The sequence below is a fragment of the Nomascus leucogenys genome, chromosome 10 (assembly GCF_006542625.1).
Source record: "Nomascus leucogenys isolate Asia chromosome 10, Asia_NLE_v1, whole genome shotgun sequence".
NCBI lineage: Eukaryota > Metazoa > Chordata > Mammalia > Primates > Hylobatidae > Nomascus > Nomascus leucogenys.
In genome coordinates this window covers 54,215,453-54,234,552 of record NC_044390.1, presented here as the reverse complement: position 1 = coordinate 54,234,552, position 19,100 = coordinate 54,215,453, and the positions used below count along the sequence as shown (strand labels likewise).

Below are 19,100 nucleotides of genomic sequence, written 5' to 3'. Positions count from 1 at the left end.
CTCGAACTCATGACTTAAGGTGATCTGCCCACCTTGGCCTCCCAAAGTGCTGAGACTACAGGCGTGAGCCACCGTGCCTGGCCTGTGTCTGTCTTCTTTCACTCAGTATCACGTTTTCTAGGTTTATCCACGTTGTAGCATGGATCAGTGCTTTATTTATTTATTCATTTATTTAGACAGGGTCTGGCTCTGTTTTCCAGGCTGGAGTATAGTGGCATAATCATAGCTCACTGCAGCCTCCAACTCCTGGCCTCAAGCCATCCTCCTGCCTCAGCCTCCCAAAGCATGAGGATTACAGGTGTGAGCCACTGCACCCGGCCCTTCACAGCTGAATAATATTCCACTGAGGGAATCACATTTCAGTGACCCACATTCATTTCTCTAATTCATCAGCTGATGGACATTTCCTAAAATAGAAAGTGTATCCTTGACTTTGGTCTGGGATTCCCCAGTTGACTGTTATAAATGCCTGTGTGACAACAGCACATGAGTCTTTAGTAGACAGGCCAGACACCATGAGAGGCTTTCCACCGACACTCTCATTTAACCATCCAGTGGTTCCATCCAAATCTGGGGCTCTCACTCCAGAGCCCACTCCCTGGCTGGCCAGCCCTCCAATCACTCCAGTGAGGCCCGAATTATTCCTGCCTCCTCTTTGCTCCTTGGAATTTCAATGAAGTGAAATTCACGTGGAGATGATTGAAAACTCTCAACCTCCCAGCAGACATGGAGGATCGTAATCCCCTTGCAGGCCAGCAGGGGAGCAAGGCAGAGCGGTGTCCGTACTCCTTGCACCTGCCAAGCCATCCCCACCCTGGTACAGCGCCCGTAATGGGCCATGCACAGGTGATGCTTCCCCACCAGCCCATGCATCCTATTCAGCTTCTTGCTCCTAAGTCCAGCTCAGCCGGTGGCGCCCACAGCCCTCTAGTGAGAAGAGGCAGGAGGACCATTTTGCTGCCTTATCAAGCCACACATTCTGGTGCCTCTTGTTTCATAAATTGCTTTTCTAATTGTAGCTTCATCTTTTGCATTAACATTTCAAGTCTTCTGATGCCTATATCTTTCCCCAGAGCTGCCCCCAGGAAGCCGGACAAGTGGATACTGCAGGTGCAGAGACAGTTCTGTGGCATGGATGGGAGGAAAGGCTCCAGGGAAGGAGACCCTCAAGAGTCCCTCTGCGTGCATTGAGAAATCCCTTCTGTAAGGGGAGGAGGCAGGAACACCAGGCCTCCAGGTTCTGCAGCTCAGAGGGGCTCACTGCCTCCTTCTTGGGCCTTAGGAGGGCAGGCTGTGGCCCAGGGAGGATGCCCTGGCTGGGCAAAGGGTGACCGGGGGTCTCTGCATTTCCCCATCTGGACCATCCCATCCTGCTGGCTCACAGAGATCTCGGTCCCCACCTGACAGCACTCTTGTCCCCGAGGAATCCATCACATCGCATCAACGACACTACAGCGATGACCTGTCCACTGTCACCGCTCCGGAGTTCTGCCCAGTGGGCACATGACTCCTGGTGCTGACAGAAGCCACTTGTGTTCAGGGCCAGCAGGATCCCAGCAAGGAGGGAGAGCAGCTGTTTGCAGCTGGGCCTTTGGGGAATGTGAGACCCTTGGGGCTGCTATTAGGGGCTGCTGTTGGTGCAGCACCAAATGGAGCCTCAGTAGGGCTCTGATGTGTCCAAGCAGCCAAGAAAAGATGAGGCATGGTGGCTACTGCACGCTCAGCCCGGAGACATCTGTGTGTCATCTCTGGCTTCCCACCCGGTCTTATGAAGGTGAGCCCCTCTTGTCTTACAGAGCGGGGCTGGAAAGCCAGGATGCTTCCTGAGACCGTGGGTAAGTGGCCAATCCTAGATTCATAGCCGGGGGTCTGTGAGATCCTGGAGCCTGCCTCTGCCCCCTGCGGCTCTGTGTCCTTCCTACACAGGCCATCCAACGACAATGCCCCAAATGCTGAGTCATGGTCCCCACAAATGCCTATGACAAGCACGAGATGAGGGACATGGTCTTCCTAAATAGTTCACCCAGGGGTCAGGGGGCACTTGCTGCAGCCCCTGAAGAGTCCCAGGCTGCTTCACCAAAGCCCGCTCTGCACTTTAGGGAGGGACCGGACCACCATGATCCCCCAACGAGGAAGTACCCCAAAGTCCAGGCACCCCGAGCTCTCAAGCACAACCGGTGAAGGCTGCCCAGGCCCTGGCTCAGCCTCAGACCACACACTCCAGCTGGCCCCAGCTTCACGGCTGAAGGAATGAGGCCCTGGCTAAGCACCAGAGATGAGGACACGGCCTTACCTCAACCATCACACTGCGCCTCACGTGATCCACCCCAGTGGGGACCCTCCTGTCGGCGTGATTCTCCTCAGGGTGTTTGCTGGACCTCCCATCCCGGCAGCAATTTGCGTCTCCGTAAGCAAGGGCTTTGGCTGCAGAAATTTGATGTCTTGGTCTCAGAACAGGTCTCCACCCAAGATGGGGGCTGTCTCATCCCTATCCTCATCCCAGATGTGCATGCATGCATATGTGTGTGCGCGCATGTGCGTGTGTATATGCAGATGTGTGCATGCATGCACGTGTGTATGTCTGCACATGTATGCATGTGTTTGAACGTACAGGCTCATGTGTGCACATGCATGCACTTGTGCATGTGCTTTTGTGTACGAGTTTGTGCATATGCACATGTGTGCATTTGTGTGTATGAGTTTGTGTGTGCATTTGTGTGTGCTTGTATGTACAAGTTTGTGTGTGCATATGCATGTGTGTGCATTTATGTGTGTGTACAAATTTGTGTGTGCATATGCATGTGTGTATCTGTACATATGCTTGTGTGTATATGCATGTAGGTGCATTTTTCCATGTTTGTGTGTACAAGTTTATATGTATAGATGCATGTGTGCATGTGTGTGCGTGTGTGTGCATGTGTGCATGTGTTTGTACAGGTTTGCGTGTGCAATGCATATCTGCACATGTGGGCGTGTGTGTGTATGGATTTGTGTGTGTGTGTATGCATGCCTGCATGTGCAGGCATGTGTCTGTGTGTATTTGTGTGTGTGATGCATGTCTACACATGCAGGCATGTGCGTGTGTGGATTTGTTTGTGTGTGTATGCATGTCTACACATGTGGGCAGTGTGTGTGTGGATTTGTGTGTGTGTATGCATGTCTACACATGGCATGTGTGTGTGGATTTGTGTGTGTATGCATGTCTACACATGTGGGCATGTGTGTGTGTGTGTGTGGATTTGTGTGTGTATGCATGTCTGCATGTGTGTGTGCTACACTGGGTTGGCACCTTAAGAGCCCAGCTCCCCCAACAGGTGAGACCCCAGGGCCTGCCTCCCCACTCCTCCTGGGCCCATTCCTTCTGTTCTGCTTGTCTCCGTTGCTGTCCCATTTTCCTTGGGACAGTCCTGACCTTACCTGCTGCCCCATCCACCCCTCATCCCCAAATGGGGTCAATGCCAGGACCCTTTTGCAGCGCGCAGAGGGGGGACACCCCAAGAACTGTGGTGCCCTCACCTGTAATGTTGTTCAGCCCCAGGTCACTGAAGGACAGAACGACCCAGATGGGCTCAGCCTCCCCAGGGGCCACACACATCTTCTTGGTCAGATGGCGTTTGCCAGGATGCCCAACAAACTGGATGCCCTTGGGAACCGAGAGCTTCATGTACACCTGCAGAGGGTGGCATTGGCTCATGGTGCCTGGAATCCAGGCCCCCTCCCGGTGCCTCGAGGCCCAACACACATCCCACCACTCACTGCACACACCAGACTTGTCAGCCTCTCAAAGCGCCATGCTCCCCCCGGGAAGGTCCCCTTTCTATTTCCGATCAGAAAAAACTACCCTCTGCTGTCTGGTGCCGTACTTGGCCTTCTCATGCCCATCTGACTTGCTGTGAGCCCTCTCCTCCCCACAGCCCTCCGTATCCTCACAGGTCCAGATCTCCCACGGACTGAAGCTGCCAGTTCCAGCCAGGGCTGCCTCTCCTGCATGTCTATCCACTCCGGGACTCCAGAGGGATGTAACCTCTCCCACAGCAGGTACACAGAGTGCCTCTCCTGACCCTCTCTCCAACCGTGCAGCTCCATGATGTCAGAGTATAGCTCTGTGTGTGCACGTGTGTGTGTATTCATGTGCGTATGTGTGCTGTGAATGCATGTGTCCCTGGGTGCACACGTGTGTGCATGTATGCAAGCACAGATTGCATACACATGTGCATGCATGCATGTGCACACATGTGCGTCTACCGGGTGAAGGCATGTGGACATGCATTTGTGTGTGTGTCTGTATGGGCATGCTAGTTTCTGCATGCATGTGTGTGCCTATATGGGTACACAGGTGCTATGGATGCATGCATGGGTCTCCATGTGCATGTCTGTGTATGGATTGCAAGCATGGCATGTGTATACATGTATCATGCATGTACATGTGCATATGTATACCATGACGATGTGTGCAGGTGCATCATGTGCATGCTCACACATACTGGTCTCTGTGTGCATGTGTGTGCATTTTGTGGGGTGCGTGCGTGTGCACTGTGGGTGCATATGCAGGCACGTTTGCAACCCCTCCATCTAAGAGGAAATCTTTGCCCCACATCCATTTCTCCAACCAGCATATGTGGAGCACCTACTGGGTGCCCCGCTAGGAACTAAAGAAATGGCTGATCAAGACATGAGTGATTGCTGAGCCTCAGAATGTTGTCCCACCCAAGGGCTGGCACAGAGGCTGCAGGTGTGACGTGGAGGGAAGGATGCGGGGAAAATGTGAAGTGGCACGTGTGATAGAGTCCTGAATCCTGCCAAAAGAAAGGCCCAGCTAGATCTGAGAGCCAATGGCTGCTGCAGGGTGCACATCAGGAATCCCCACATCCCCCTCAAGGTAGCATTTTCCTAGGAAGAAAGAAAGAGGCCAGGTGCGGTGGCTCACACCTGTAATCCCAGCGCTTTGGGAGGCCGAGGCGGGCAGATCACCTGAGGTCAGGAGTTTGACACCAGCTTGGCCAACATGGGGAAACCCCATCTCTACTGAAAACTGGGCGTAGTGGTGGGCACCTGTAATCCCAGCTACTCAGGAGACTGAGGCAGAGGGATCCTTGAACCTAGGAGGTAGAGGTTGCAGTGAGCTGAGATCACACCACTGCACTCCAGCCTGGGCAACAAAGCGAGACTCCATCAAAAGAAGAAAAGGAAAGAAGGGGAGAGGAAGGGAAAGGAGGGGAAGGGAGGGGAAGAGAGGGGAAGGGAGGGGAAGGGAGGAGAAGGGAGGGGAAAGGAAGGGGAGGGGAGGGGATGGGAGGGGAGGGGAGGAGGGGAGGGGAGTGGGGGAGGGGAGGGGGAGGGAGAGGGAGAGGGGAGGGGAGGGAGAGGGAGAGGGGAGGGAGAGGGAGAGGGGAGGGGAGGGAGAAAGGAAGGAAGGAAGGAAGAAAGAAAGAAAGAGAAAGAAAGAAAGAAAGGAAAGAAAGAGAAAGAAAGAGAGAGAGAAAGAAAGAAAGAAAGAAAGAAAGAAAGAAAGAGAGAGAGGGAGGAAAGAAGGAGAAAGAAAGAAACTCAACAGTGTCAGTGAGCCATTTTCCAGGTCCTGAGTGAAATGACGAGCGCTCCCCACTGGAGGGTCTGAATGGGTCTGTTTTCTCCATCTTGGGGATGGTCATACAAGCTGGGGTGGTCCTTAAGCATATACGCTGCCCAGCAGGACTTCCTTCTTCCTACTGGAAAAGCTAGACCCCAGCATGCGCTCAGAGCCAAGCTGGACACCTGGGGATTCTGCTCACAGGTTTCAGAGGGAAGCCTCCCTTTAGGGGCCACCCTACAGGTCAGGGTATAGTCTGTGTGTATTCTTTCTTTTGGAAACCGAGATCCTATTCCTCCCAACCATAATCCATATAAAAAGAACCGTAAAGGATGGATTGGAAAGGTTAGGACTGAGGCTAGGATGCTGGGCACCACTACCTGGCCATTCTGAGTCTAACACCTCCCATTTATCCCTCACTGAAGCCACCCCGTGACCACTGCCTTGGTTGCTTCCTGCCTCCTTGCCTCTTGCCCAGACAATGGCAGGAGCCTCTGACCTCCTCCTTCTCTTCCTCCTCACCTGCTTTTCCATCTTCCCTGACCAGACCCCAAAGCCAAGCCAAACTGTCTCAGGCAGGACCCAGGAAAGGTCAAGCTGCCTCCTGCTTCTGTTGCTTGGATATGCTGTTCCCTTTTTGCGAATGCCCTTCCCGCCCCGATGCCTGACTCAAACATCACCTGCAGACTCTCAGATTCAGGGGGACTTCCCCTTTTCTGGGCTGTCCCGGCACCCGTAGACATTGATTCTAACACATAGCTCTGCCACTCACTCCCTGGAGGCCCCTGAACCCATGACAATGCTTCTTTGAGCTTCCTAATGGTGAACGATTCCATCACAGACCCTTCTTCCTTGGCCCACACAGGAGCTTGATAAGATGATGAAGGTGGCCGGGCATGGTGGCTCATGCCTGTAATCCCAGCATTTTGGGAGGCCAAGGCAGGCAGATGGCTTAAGATCAGGAGTTTGAGACCAGCCTGGCCAACATAGTGAAACCCCGTCTCTACTAAAAATACAAAAATTAGCTAGGCGTGGTGGCAGGCGCCTGTAATCTCAGCTACTCAGGAGGCTGAGGCAGGAGAATTGCTTGAACCCGGGAGGCGGAGGTTGCAGTGAGCCAGGATCATGCCACTGCACTCCAGCCTGGGCGACAGAGCAAGACCCTGTCTCAAAGAAAAAAAATGCAAGTAAAATTGTCAGCCCAGCACCAGCTGCAGAATTACATGCCCCACCAAAACTGAGTGAGTGGGATCTAAACACAAACCACTTCGCTCCAAGGTTGAGCTTGGATCTCACATCCTGGGTGACGGGGTCTTCTGATACTGGCACAAGCTACCAGAAGCCAAGAGAGAGGGAGAGAGGGGCCGAGTTCAGTGGCTCATGCCTGTAATCCCAGCACTCTGGCAGACCGAGGTGGGAGGGTCACTTGAGGCCAGGAGTTTGAGACCAGCCTGAGCAACATGCCATCTCTACGAAAATGAAATAAAATAATTAGCCGGGCGTGGTGGTGCACACCTGTAGTCCCAGCTACTTGAGAGGCTGAGGAGGGGGGATTGCTTGAGCCCAGGAGGTCGAGGCTGCAGTGAGCTGTGATTGTACCAGTGCACTCCAGCCTGGGTAATAGAGTAAGACCCTGTCTCAAAAAAAAAAAAAAAAAGAGAGAGAGAAAGAAAGGCATAGACAGATTCTCCCTCAGAGCCTCCAAAAGGGACCAGCCCTGATGACACTTTGCCTTCACGCTTCTTCTCGTGAACTGTGGGACAATACATTTCTGTTGTTTTAAGCCACCTGGTTTGGGCTACCTTACTAGCCCAAGAAGACCAGGACAGCAGCCTTTCCTGCCGCCTCCAAGAGAGAGCTTTGGCCTTCACTGCACACCTCTGGCAGACACTGGAATCCCAATAACATCATCAAAAAACAGCCCTGCTTAATGTTCTCAGTGTCTACTGAGACTAACTCATTTAACCCTTTAGCCCCCAGCGAGGCTCCAACACACCAACAGATTGAATAACGTGCCCAAGATCAGCAGCTCTATGAGTATAAACCGGGATTCCAAGCACCCTCTCTGTTCACCACCAGGATTTCCTGGTACTTTGTGGGGGGTCTGCGAATTAAGACCCACAGGCCAAACCAGATTCACCACCTGTCTCTGTGGGGCCCACAAGCTAAAGATGGTTTTCATCTTTTTCAAATGGTCAGGAGGGAAAAAAATTAAAAGAAGAATGATTATTTTGTGATAGGTGAAAATTCTATGGAGTTCAGATTTCAGTGTCTAGAAATCAAGTTTTATTGGAACACAGCCACATCTGTTCAGGTAAGAGATCATCTAGGTTGCTTTTATGCTATAAGGGCTGAGTTGAGTTGCTGCCACAGGGATTGTATGGCTGGCAAAGACGGAAATATTTCCTATCTGGCGCTTTACAGAGAAAGCTCCGTGCTATCATATATGATACCAGTCCAGGCATGCCCTTGCTAGGCCAGGGAGTCAGGGACGACAGCTCCATTTACACCAAGTCCCTCTCACTCACACACATGCGTCCTCACCTCCTCCCCACCCGGCTTCGACAGTTGGTAAATCAGAGGCTGATTTCATCCCACTCTTGCCTCCCTGACAGCACAGATGACGCATCCTCCCCAAAGCCCCCCAGGCTAAGCCCACCCATCCCTGCCTCCCCAACATCATAGAGGCTCTCGCCCTCCTAAATCCCCCAAGCCGGCACTGTCCCACCCCTGCCTCCTTTATAGCACCAATGCAGTCCCAACTTCCCACTGAATGGAGGAAGGCTATGTATTTGGGGGGCTGAGTACCTCGGCGCAGGTGCCCATGTAGTTGTAGACACTGAGTGGGATCTTGACTTGCTCCCCACGGATGATGAGATGGGGGAGCGTGAAGTCCACGAAGAAGGGCTTGAAGGTCTTCAGCAGGGAGGGCTCGGCGACGCCTAAGCCCTGAGAGGTGGACAGGGCCATGGCCTCACCCACCCAGCTGGTGATGGAGTCCGGTACCTTCACACTGAGTGTCTCCTCACCAGATGGGTCACTGTGGAGAGACAGACAGCCATGATGGGGGGCCCTTCTCCAGGGCCATGCCTCGGGGGGGCAAGTGGGCATGGATGACCCAGGCTGCATGGCTCAGAGAGGCACCCTAAGAGCTTAGAAACAAGGATTGAAGGCATCACAAAAGCGGCAACAGGAAACAACTGTCCCTCAGCCCTGACTCTAATAGAAAACACGGGCTGGGTGCAGTGGCTCATGCCTGTAATCCCAGCACTCTGGGAGGCCGAGGTGGGAGACTGCTTGAGCCCAGGAGTTCCAGACCACCCTGGGCAAGAAGATGAGACCTTGTCACTACAAAAAATTAAAAAATTAGGTGGGTGTAGTGACACATGCCTGTAGGCCCAGCTACTCAGGAGGCTGAGGTGGAGGATTCACTTGAGCCCAGGTGGTCGAGGGTGCAGTGAGCTGTGTTCCCACCACTGCAGTCCAGCCTCGGCAACAGAGTGAGATCCCTGTCACACACACACAAAAAGATATCGAAAAAAATTTAAAAAGACAAAAAAGACATAAATAAATGAAAACATATCCCATGTTCATGGATCAGAAGACTTGTTAAAATGTCAAAACTACCCAAAGTGATCTGTAGATTCAATGGAACCTCTATCATAAAGCTCAGTGACTTTTTGTTTTATTTTGCAGAAATAGAAAACTCCACCTTGAGATTTTACACGGATCTCAAGGGACTCTGGTGGCCAAACAAAGAAAACAGAAGAATAAAGCTGGCGAGCTCACAATTCAAAACTCACCACAAAGCTACCATAATCAAATCAATGTGTTACTGGCATAAAGACAGACATACAGACCAACGGAATCAAATAGAGAGCCCAGGAATAAACCTTGACAACATAGTCAAATGATTTTCGACACGGGCATCAAGATACTTTAGGGAAAAGACAACTTTTTTAACAAATACTGCTAGAAAAAGCAAACATCCATAAGCAAAAGAATGAATTTGGACCTCACCTAACACCATATACAAAAGTTAACTCAAAAATGAATCCATGACCTAAAAGTAAAAACTAAAACTATAAAACTATTAGAAGAAAACAGGGCAAAAGCTTCATGACATTGGGTTTGACAATGATTTCATGGATATGAAAACAAAGGTACAGGCAAAAAAAAAAAAAAAAAAGAGTAGACAAGTTGGACTTCATGAAAACTACAAAATTTTGAGCATCAAAAGACACTATTCAAGGGCTGGCATGGTAGCTTACCCCTGTAATCCCAGCACTTCAGGAGGCTGAGGAAGGAGGATCACTTGAGCCCAGGAGTTTGAGACCAGCCTGGGTAACACAGCAAGACCTTATCTCTACAAAAAATTTAAAAATTTAGCCAGGAGTGGTGGTGTGCACCTATAGACCCAGCTACTTGGGAAGCTGAGATTGGAGGATCACTTGAACACCTGGGTGACAGAGTGAGACCCTGTATCAAAAAAAAAAAGGGCACTGTCAACAGAGTAAAAAGTCAACCCAATGGGAGAAAATATTTGGAAGTCATATATCTGATAAGGAAATAATACCCAGAATATATAAAGAGCTCCTGAAACTCAATAACAAAAACAGCAACACAATTCAGAAATGGGCAAATTACTTGAATAGACATTTCTCCAAAGAAGATAGACAAATGACTGATAAATACATGAAAGATGTTCAACATCACTAGTCATTAGGGAAATGCAAATAAAAACTACAATGAGATACCACTTCATGTATTTAATTAGGATATTAAAAAAGAAAAGGAAAGAAAAAAGGCTGGGCACAGTGGCTCACGCCTATAATCCCAGCACTTTGGGAGGCCGAGATGGGTGGTTCACTTGAAGTCAGGAGTCTGGCCATTGTGAATAATGCTGTGAACATGGGTATACAAATATCCCTTTGAGACCCTGCTTCCCATTCTTTTGAGTATATACCCAGAAGTAGTGGGTGAAACCCTGTCTCTACTAAAAATACGAAAATTAGTCAGGTGTGGTGGCACATGTCTGTAGTTCCAGCTATTTGGGAGGCTGAGGCAGGAGAATTGTGTGAACCTGGGAGGCGGAGGGTGCAGTGAGCTGAGATTGCACTGCACTCCAGCCTGGGTGACAGAGTGAGACTCTATCTCAGAAAAAAGAAAGAAAGAAAAGAGGAAGGAAGGAAGGAAGGAAAAGAAAGAAAGAAAGGAAAGAAAGAAAGAAGGAAAGAAAAGAAAGAAAGGAAGGAAGAAAATAGCAAGTGTTTGTGAGGATGTGGTCAGACTGGAACCCTGGTACACTGTTAGTAGAAATGTAAAACCCTGCAGCTGCTGTGCAAATTAGTCTGGAGGTTCCTTAAAAAATTAAACATAGAATTACTACATGATTCAGCAATTCTACTTCTGGGTATATACCCAAAAGAATGGGAAGCAGGGTCTCAAAGGGATATTTGTATACCCATGTTCACAGCATTATTCACAATAGCCAAAAGATGGAAGCAACTCAAGTGTCCATCGACAGAAAATAAATGGATAAACAAAATGAGGGAATCCATGCAATGGGATATTATTCAATCTTAAAAGGGAAGGAAGCCGGGTATGGTGGCTTACGCCTGTAATCCCAGCACTTTGGGAGGCCGGGGGAGGGGGGTGGATCACGAGGTCAGGAGATCGAGACCATCCTGGTCAACATGGTGAAACCCCGTCTCTACTAAAATACAAAAAATTAGCCAGGCATTGGCTGGGCACAGTGGCTCACGCCTGTAATCCCAGCACTTTGGGAGGCTGAGGCGGGTGGATCATGAGGTCAGGAGATCAAGACCATCCTGGCTAACACGGTGAAACCCCCTCTACTAAAAATACAAAAAATTAGCCGGGAGTGGTGGCAAGCAGCTGTAGTCCCAGCTACTCAGGAGGCTGAGGCAGAAGGGCGTGAACCCAAGAGGCAGAGCTTGCAGTGAGCCAAGATCGCACCACCGCACTCCAGCCTGGGCAGTAGAGAAAGACTCCGTCACACACACACACACACACACACACACACAAATAGCTGGGGATGGTGGCACATGCCTGTAGTCCCAGCTACTTGGGAGGCTGAGGCAGAGGAATCACTTGAACCCTGGAGGCAGAGGTTGCAATGAGCCAAGATTGTGCCACTGTACTCCAGCCTGGTGACAGAGCGAGACTCCGTCTCAAAAAAAAAAAAGGGAAGGAAATTCTGACATGGATTCTCCAACACAGATGAACCTTGGGGACATTATGCTCATTGAAATAAGCCAGTCGCAAAACGACAAATACTGCGTGATTCCACTTATAGGCAGTCCCTAGAATAGTCAAACTCAGAGACAGAAGGGGTTGTTGCCAAGAGCTGGGGGAAGGGAGGAGAGGGGAGTGAGTGTTTAATGGGACAGACTGTCAGTTTTGTAAGATGAAAGGAGTCACAGAAACGGGTGGTGGTGATATTTGCACAATAACATGAGTGTCCTTAATACCACTGAACTATACACTTAAAAATGGTTAAGATCATACATTTTATGTTGAGTATTTCACCATAATTTTTTAAACCAATTCATTTTTTAATCATTTTCCCTTTTTGAGACAACGTCTCACTCTGTAGCCCAAGCTGGAGTGCAGTGGTGCAATTTTGTGTCACTGCAGCCTCAACCTCCTGGGCTCAAGCGATCCTCCCACTTCAGCTTCCCAAGTAGCTGGGACCACAGGCATGTGCCACCACACCTGCCTAATTTAAAAATTTTTTTTTTAGAGATGGGGCCTTGCTATGTTGCCCAAGCTGGTCTTGAACTCCTGGGCTCAAGCAAACCTCCCGCCTCGGCCTCCTAAAGTGCTGTGATTACAGGCATAAGCCACCATACCCCACCTTTAAACGGGTGTGGTTTAAAAGAGAGTTGACCAGTCCTCTTTTGGGTCCAGCAGGAACCTCCTCCCTGGTCTCAGATCTGTGCGCTCTGATTCATCCTTGCTCCAGCCAACAAGAGAGGAGAGAGAACATCCCAAATCCTAAATCCCAAATCCCTGGCTCCATCCCTGGCTCTCCACACCTGCACCCCCAACCCCACCCCAGCACAGCCCACATGGTCTCATACTCCCCGCATCCTCCTCAGCTCCTTCCATCTCATTTCAACCATGTGGAAATCCACCAGCCTCTCCTACTTTGCAGCATTTGCTGCACCCTTCCCTTTCTTGCTTATTCATATGGTGGCACTCAGCTTGGGCCCTACATTGAGGACCCTCTCTGGCTTTTCCAAAGGATTCCACCATCTTTCTCTGCCTCCCAAGCTCCATGCCCTGCCTTCCAGGAGAAGATTAACCCCACTGCACCATGATGGCTCTTTAGGCACCTGTCTACTCTAGCTACAATGAAAATGTTATGAGTGCTGGGACTCTGTCTGCCTTATTCAAGGGACTATCCTTAACATCAGAAACATCCGGGCCAGAAGCAGTGGCTCACACCTGTAATTCTAGCACGTTGAGAGGCCAAGACAGGAAGATCACTTGAGGCCAGGAGTTTCAGACCAGCCTGGGCAACATACGGAGACCCCATCTCTATGAAATAATTTTTTTTTTTTTTTGAGACGGAGTCTCGGTCTGTCACCCAGGCTGGAGTGCAGTGGTGCAATCTCGGCTCACTGCAAGCTCTGCCTCCCAGGTTCACACCATTCTCCTGCCTCAGCCTCCCAAGTAGCTGGGACTACAGGCGCCTGCCACCACGTCTGGCTAACTTTTTGTATTTTTAGTAGATAACGGGGTTTCACCGTGTTGGTCGGAATGGTCTAGATCTCCTGACCTCGAGATCTGCCCCCCTCGGCCTCCCAAAGTGCTGGGATTACAGGCGTGAGCCACTGTGCCCGGCCAAAATAATTTTTTTAAATGAAAATTAGCCAGGTGTGTTGGTACATGCCTGTAGTCCCAGCAACTCGGGAGGCTGAGGCGGGAGGATAGCTTGAGCCCAGGAGTCTGAGGCTGCGGTAAGCTATGATGCCTGGGTGACAGAGCGAGATCCCAACTCTAATAAATAAAGTAAAATAAAATAAAAATAATTTTTTTTTGAGATGGAGTCTTGCTCTGTTGCCCAGGCTGGAGTGCAGTGGCGCCATCTTGGCTCACTGCAACCTCCGCCTCCTGGGTTCACGCCACTCTCTTACCTCAGCCTCCCGAGTAGCTGGGACTACAGGCACCCGCCACCATGCCCGGCTATTTTTTGCATTTTTAGTAGAGATGGGGTTTCACCATGTTAGCCAGGATGGTCTCGATCTCCTGACCTCGTGATCCACCCGCCTTGGCCTCCCAAAGTGCTGGGATTACAGGCGTGAGCCACCTCGCCCAGCCCTAATAAAAATAAATTGAAAAAAATTTTTAACAATAAAAAAAGCTCTCACCAGACATCCAGAAAGTAGATACATTTGAATGATGATGGACAGATAGCCTGTCTTACAGCTGGGCCCCCAGAGCAAAACACAGTGACCTGGATGTGTTCTGATCAGCAGTCAAACCTTCCCATGATGAGGACATACACATCCCCCAAAGCAGCCTGAGGGGCCCCCAGCTGCATGCCTGGCTCTGCCAAGCACTTGCTACAGCACCGTGTGCCTGGAAGAAGGGCATGGCTCCAGCAGTCAGCCCACCTGCTGGCCCGGGCTGGACCAAGAGTCAGTTTTCATGCCAAACTGGTTTGCCGGGGCATGCCACTGCCACTTTTTACTAGTGTCATTGGTGCTCTAACACTGAGCATTGCAAGAAAAAAAGTCAATTGCATCTAGCAGAAAAGGGGTGCCTGCACTCCTGCTTCAAAGAGAACTAAACGGGGGAAAAATGCAGAAAGGAAATGTGTTGAGAAAGGCATCCTGTTTTTTGAGCAAGAGCTGTAGTCCCTCAAGGAGCAAGGAGTGGGGGGTAGGTGGAGTCAAGTTCATGTTCCAGGGAACTGTAATCATTTTAATGAGCTCGTTATACAAACAGAGCAGATAGAGTTACCCCAAGAGGGAGTTGTAAGAGGCACAAAGCCCTTGCATTTCATATTTCACAGGCAAACGTCCAAACGTGCAGTGGGACTCAAGGCTGGCTTCATGGCTTGAAGTTTTATGTGTTAGAAAAAGATGCACAGTGTCTTACTCAGATGTTGGTATCAGGCCTGCCCGTCCCACCGGGGGTTCTCTGGACTCACATGAGTGCCTTTCAGTCAACCGGCAAAGTCAGCACAGAAAAGAAATCTTAATGTACCTGATGTTGAGACAATGCCAAATCCATGTTTCGGGGAAGAAAGTCCTTTTTCTCTTCTCCGTTCTATGAAAAGAAAAAAAGAAATGAGTAAGGTTTCATGAACATAACAAATCTTATGTGAACCTAGCAGCTTCTCATTCTATTTGATCAGATATAACGCGTTAATTTATTTTACCTGGAAGGGTTAACATTGTACTTCACTGGGATATAACATGTTAATTCTCTTACCTGGCAGGGTTAACAATCTACTTGATAAGGACATAACTTGTTTTTTAAAAACTTTAGGTTCAGAAGTGTGCAGGTCTGTTACATAGGTAAACGTGTCATGGGGGTTTGTTGTACAGATTATTTCATCACCCAGATACTAAGCCTAGTGCCCAATAGTTATTATTTCTGATCCTGTCTTCCCATCCCCCACCCTCAAGTAGACCTGTGTCTGTTCCCCCTTTTGTGTCCATGTGTTCTCATCATTTAGCTTCCACTTATAAGTGAGAACTTGCAGTATTTGGTTTTCTGTTCCAGCATTAGTTTGCTAAGGATAATGGCCTCCAGCTCCATCCATGTTTCCACAAAAGACATGATTTTGTTCTTTTTTATGGCTGCATAGTATTCCATGGTATTTATGTACCACATTTTGTTCATCCAATCTGTCATTGATGAGCATTTAGGTTGATTCCAGGTCTTTGCTATTGTAAATAGTGCTGCAGTGAACATTTGTGTGCATGTGTCTTTATGGTAGAATGATTTATATTCCTTTGAGTGTATACTCAGTAATGGGATTGCTGGCTCAAATGGTAGTTCTGTTTTTAGCTCTCTGAGGAATCACCACACTGCTTTCCACAATGGTTGAACTAATTTACACTCCCATCAACTGTGCATAAGCATCCCCTTTTCTCCACTACCTCACCCACATCTGTTATTTCTTTACTTTTTTTTTTTTTTTTGAGATGGAATTTCCTTCTTGTCACCCAGGCTGGAGTGTAATGGCACGATCTCAGCTCACTGCAACATCTGCCTCCCAGGTTCAAAAGATTCTCCAGCCTCAGCTTCCCGAGTAGCTAGGATTACAGGCACCTGCCACTACACCCAGCTAATTTTGTATTTTTAGTAGAGACAGGGTTTTACCATGTTGGTCAGGCTGGTCTTGAACTCCCAACCTCAGGTGATCCACCTGCCTCTGCCTCCCAAAGTTCTGGAATTACAGGCATGAGCCACTGCACCCAGCTTATTTGTTGACTTTTTAATAATGGCCATTCTGACTGGCATAAGATGGCATCTCATTGTGGTTTTGATTTGCATTTCCCCTTTTTTTTTTTTTTTTTTGAGACAGAGTCTCACTCTGTCACCCAGGCTGGAGTGCAGTGGTGCAATCTCTGCTCACTGCAACCTCCACCTCCCAGGTTCAAGTGATTCTCGTGCCTCAGCATCCTGAATTACACCTGGAATTGCAGGTGTGCCACCACGCCCATCTAATTTTTGTATTTTTAGTAGAGATGGGGTTTTGTCATGTTGACCAGGCTGGTCTCAAACTCCTGACATCAAGTGATCCACCTGCCTCGGCCTCCCAAAGTGCTGGGATTACAGCTGTGGGCCACTGTGCCTGGCCTGATTTGCATTTCTCTAGTTCAGTGACATTGAGCTTTTTTTCATATGCTTGTTGGCTGCATGCATATTTTCTTTTTTTTTTTTTTTTCGAGATGGAGTCTCTCTCTGTTGCCCAGACTGGAGTGCAATGGCACAATCTCAGCTCACTGCAGCCTCCGCCTCCCAGGTTCAAGCGATTCTGCTGCCTCAGCCTCCCGAGTAGCTGGGATTACAGGTGTCCACCACCATATCTGGCTAATTTTTGTATTTTTAGTAGAGATGGGGTTTCACCATATTGGCCAGGCTGGTCTCGAACTTCTGACCTTGTGATCCACCCACCTCAGCCTCCCAAAGTGCTGGTACTACAGGCGTGAGCCACCACGCCCGGCTGCATGTGTATCTTCTTTGAAAAGTGTCTGTTCAAGGATGTAATTTGTTAATTCTTTTACCTGGCAGGGTTAACATTCTACTTAAGAATAGTAGAAGCAAGGTATCAAAGGCTTGGCAGAGTCCATCTTTAAACAGTCGTGCCTACTCTCCTGGATGCAGAAGGGATAAAGGCCTGCAGGGGCCACCCTATGTCCCTCCCTTTGCTAATTTCCCTCCCTGGGTTTTACCACATGCATCCTCGTCATCACACTGAACTCTCTACCTCCTGCTCACTCATCCTCTGTTTCCTAAGGAGTGCCTTCATGCATTCTTGTTTGAGCCTCAGAAGCCTCACAGTTCACCCTCCTCAAAGGCTGCTCCTTCTCCTTTCTCAAAAAAAAAAAAGTCTTCTCAAAATTTGGCAAAAATAAAAATGCTCCTATCCTTTCAACCATCAACACCTCTCCTAGGAGCAGACCCTGGAAACACCCACAGACATGTGTGCAAAGACAGAGAGATGGAGTGGTTCATCGTGGCACTATGAAAATTAGCAAATAGTCCAAATCTCCATCATTAGGAGGACTGGCTAATCAAATGATAGTATATTCATTGGTGGACTATTATATATTTGCAAAAACAAAGAGTGAGGTAAACATGCATTTACTGATATGGAATGATTTCCAAGACTTATCGTTAACTTTCAAAAGAAATGTACAAAATGACATTATGGTATTCTTCTATTTGTTTTTTTTTAATCCTACATATGCACAGAAGAATATCTAAGAAATTATTCACACTGGGCACAATGGCTCACACCTGTAATCCCAGCACTTTGGGAGACTGAGGTGGGTGGATCACTGGAGGTCAGGAGTTCGAGACCAGCCTGGCCAACATGGTGAAACCCCCTCTCTACTAAAAATACAAAAATTAGCCAGGTTTGGTGGTGCAGGCCTGTAATCCCAGCTACTCAGAAGGCTGAGACAGGAGTATCACTTGAACATGGAAGGCAGTGAGCTGAGATCCCAGCACCACACTCCAGCCTGGGCAACAGAGTGAGACTCCTCCTCAAAAAAAAAAAAAAAAAAAAAAAATTATTCAGCATGGTTGCTTCTGAAGAAGTGAATGGAGGGTCTGGGGGTGGGAAGGGGACTTAAATTTCATTATATATCCTCTTCTACTGCTTGAAAAAAATGTTAACCATATTTACATGGTTAAAAAAATACATTGGGGCCATTCCAAGATAGCCAAATAGGAACAGCTCCAGTCTGCAGCTCCCAGTGTGATCGACACAGAAGACGGGTGATTTCTGCATTTCCAACTGAGGTACCTGGTTCATCTCATTGGGACTGGTTGGACAGTGGGTACAGCCCATGAAGGATGAGCCAAAGTAGGGTGGGGTGTCACCTTACCCGGGAAGCACAAGGGGTCAGGGGATTTCCCTTTCCTAGCCAAGGGAAGCCAGGACAGACTGTACCTGGAAAAACAGGACACTCTCGCCCAAATACTGAGCTTTTCCCATGTTCTTAGCAATCAGCAGACCAGGAGATTCTCTCCCGTGCCTGGCTGGGCGGGTCCCACACCCATAGAGCCTTGCTCACTGCTAGCACAGCAGTCTGAGATCGAACTGCCAGGTGGCAGCCTGGTTGGGGGAGGGACGTCCACCATTGCTGAGGCTTGAGTAAGTAAACAAAGTGGCTGGGAAGCTTGAACTGGGTGGAGCCCACTGCAGCTCAGCAAGGCCTACTGCCGCTATAGACTCCACCTCTGTGAGCAGGGCATAGCTGAACAAAAGGCAGCAGACAGTTTCTGCAGATTTAAACATCCCTGTCTGACAACCCTGAAGAGAGCAGTGGTTCTCCCAGCATGGCATCTGAGCTCTGAGAATGGACAGACTGCCTCCTCAAGTGGGTCCCTGACCCCCATGTAGCCTAACTGGGAGACACCTCCCAGTAGGGGCCGACAGACACCTCATATAGGCGGGTGCCCCTCTGGGATGAAGCTTCCGGAGGAAGGATCAGGCAGCAATATTTGCTGTTCTGCAATATTTGCTGTTCTGCAGCCTCCACTGGTGATATGCAGGCAAACAGGGTCTGGAGTGGACCTCCACTAAACTCCAACAGACCTGCAACTGAGAGACCTGACTGTTAGAAGAAAAACTGACAGGAATAGCATCAACATCAACAAAAAGGACATCTACACCAAAGCCCCATCTGTAGGTCACCAACATTAAAGACCAAAGGTAGATAAAACCACAAAGATGGGGGGAAACCAGAGCAGAAAAGTTGATAATTCTAAAAACCTGAGCGCCTCTTCTCCTCCAAAGGATAGTAGCTCCTTG

The 19,100-nt window shown here is 49.1% G+C and overlaps 1 protein-coding gene across 1 annotated transcript in view; it reads right to left on the bottom strand.

Moving 5' to 3' along the window:
• The window catches only part of CPAMD8 (C3 and PZP like alpha-2-macroglobulin domain containing 8), a 134,511-nt gene that overhangs the window by 49,564 nt on the left and 65,847 nt on the right, over window positions 1-19,100 (bottom strand). The window contains exons 19-22 of the mRNA XM_030821854.1: window positions 14,810-14,872; window positions 8,378-8,609; window positions 3,517-3,670; window positions 2,294-2,424 (exon numbers count right to left, since the gene is read on the bottom strand). Coding sequence (XP_030677714.1) covers window positions 2,294-2,424; window positions 3,517-3,670; window positions 8,378-8,609; window positions 14,810-14,872 — 580 coding nt within the window. The remainder of the gene's footprint in view (window positions 1-2,293; window positions 2,425-3,516; window positions 3,671-8,377; window positions 8,610-14,809; window positions 14,873-19,100) is intronic.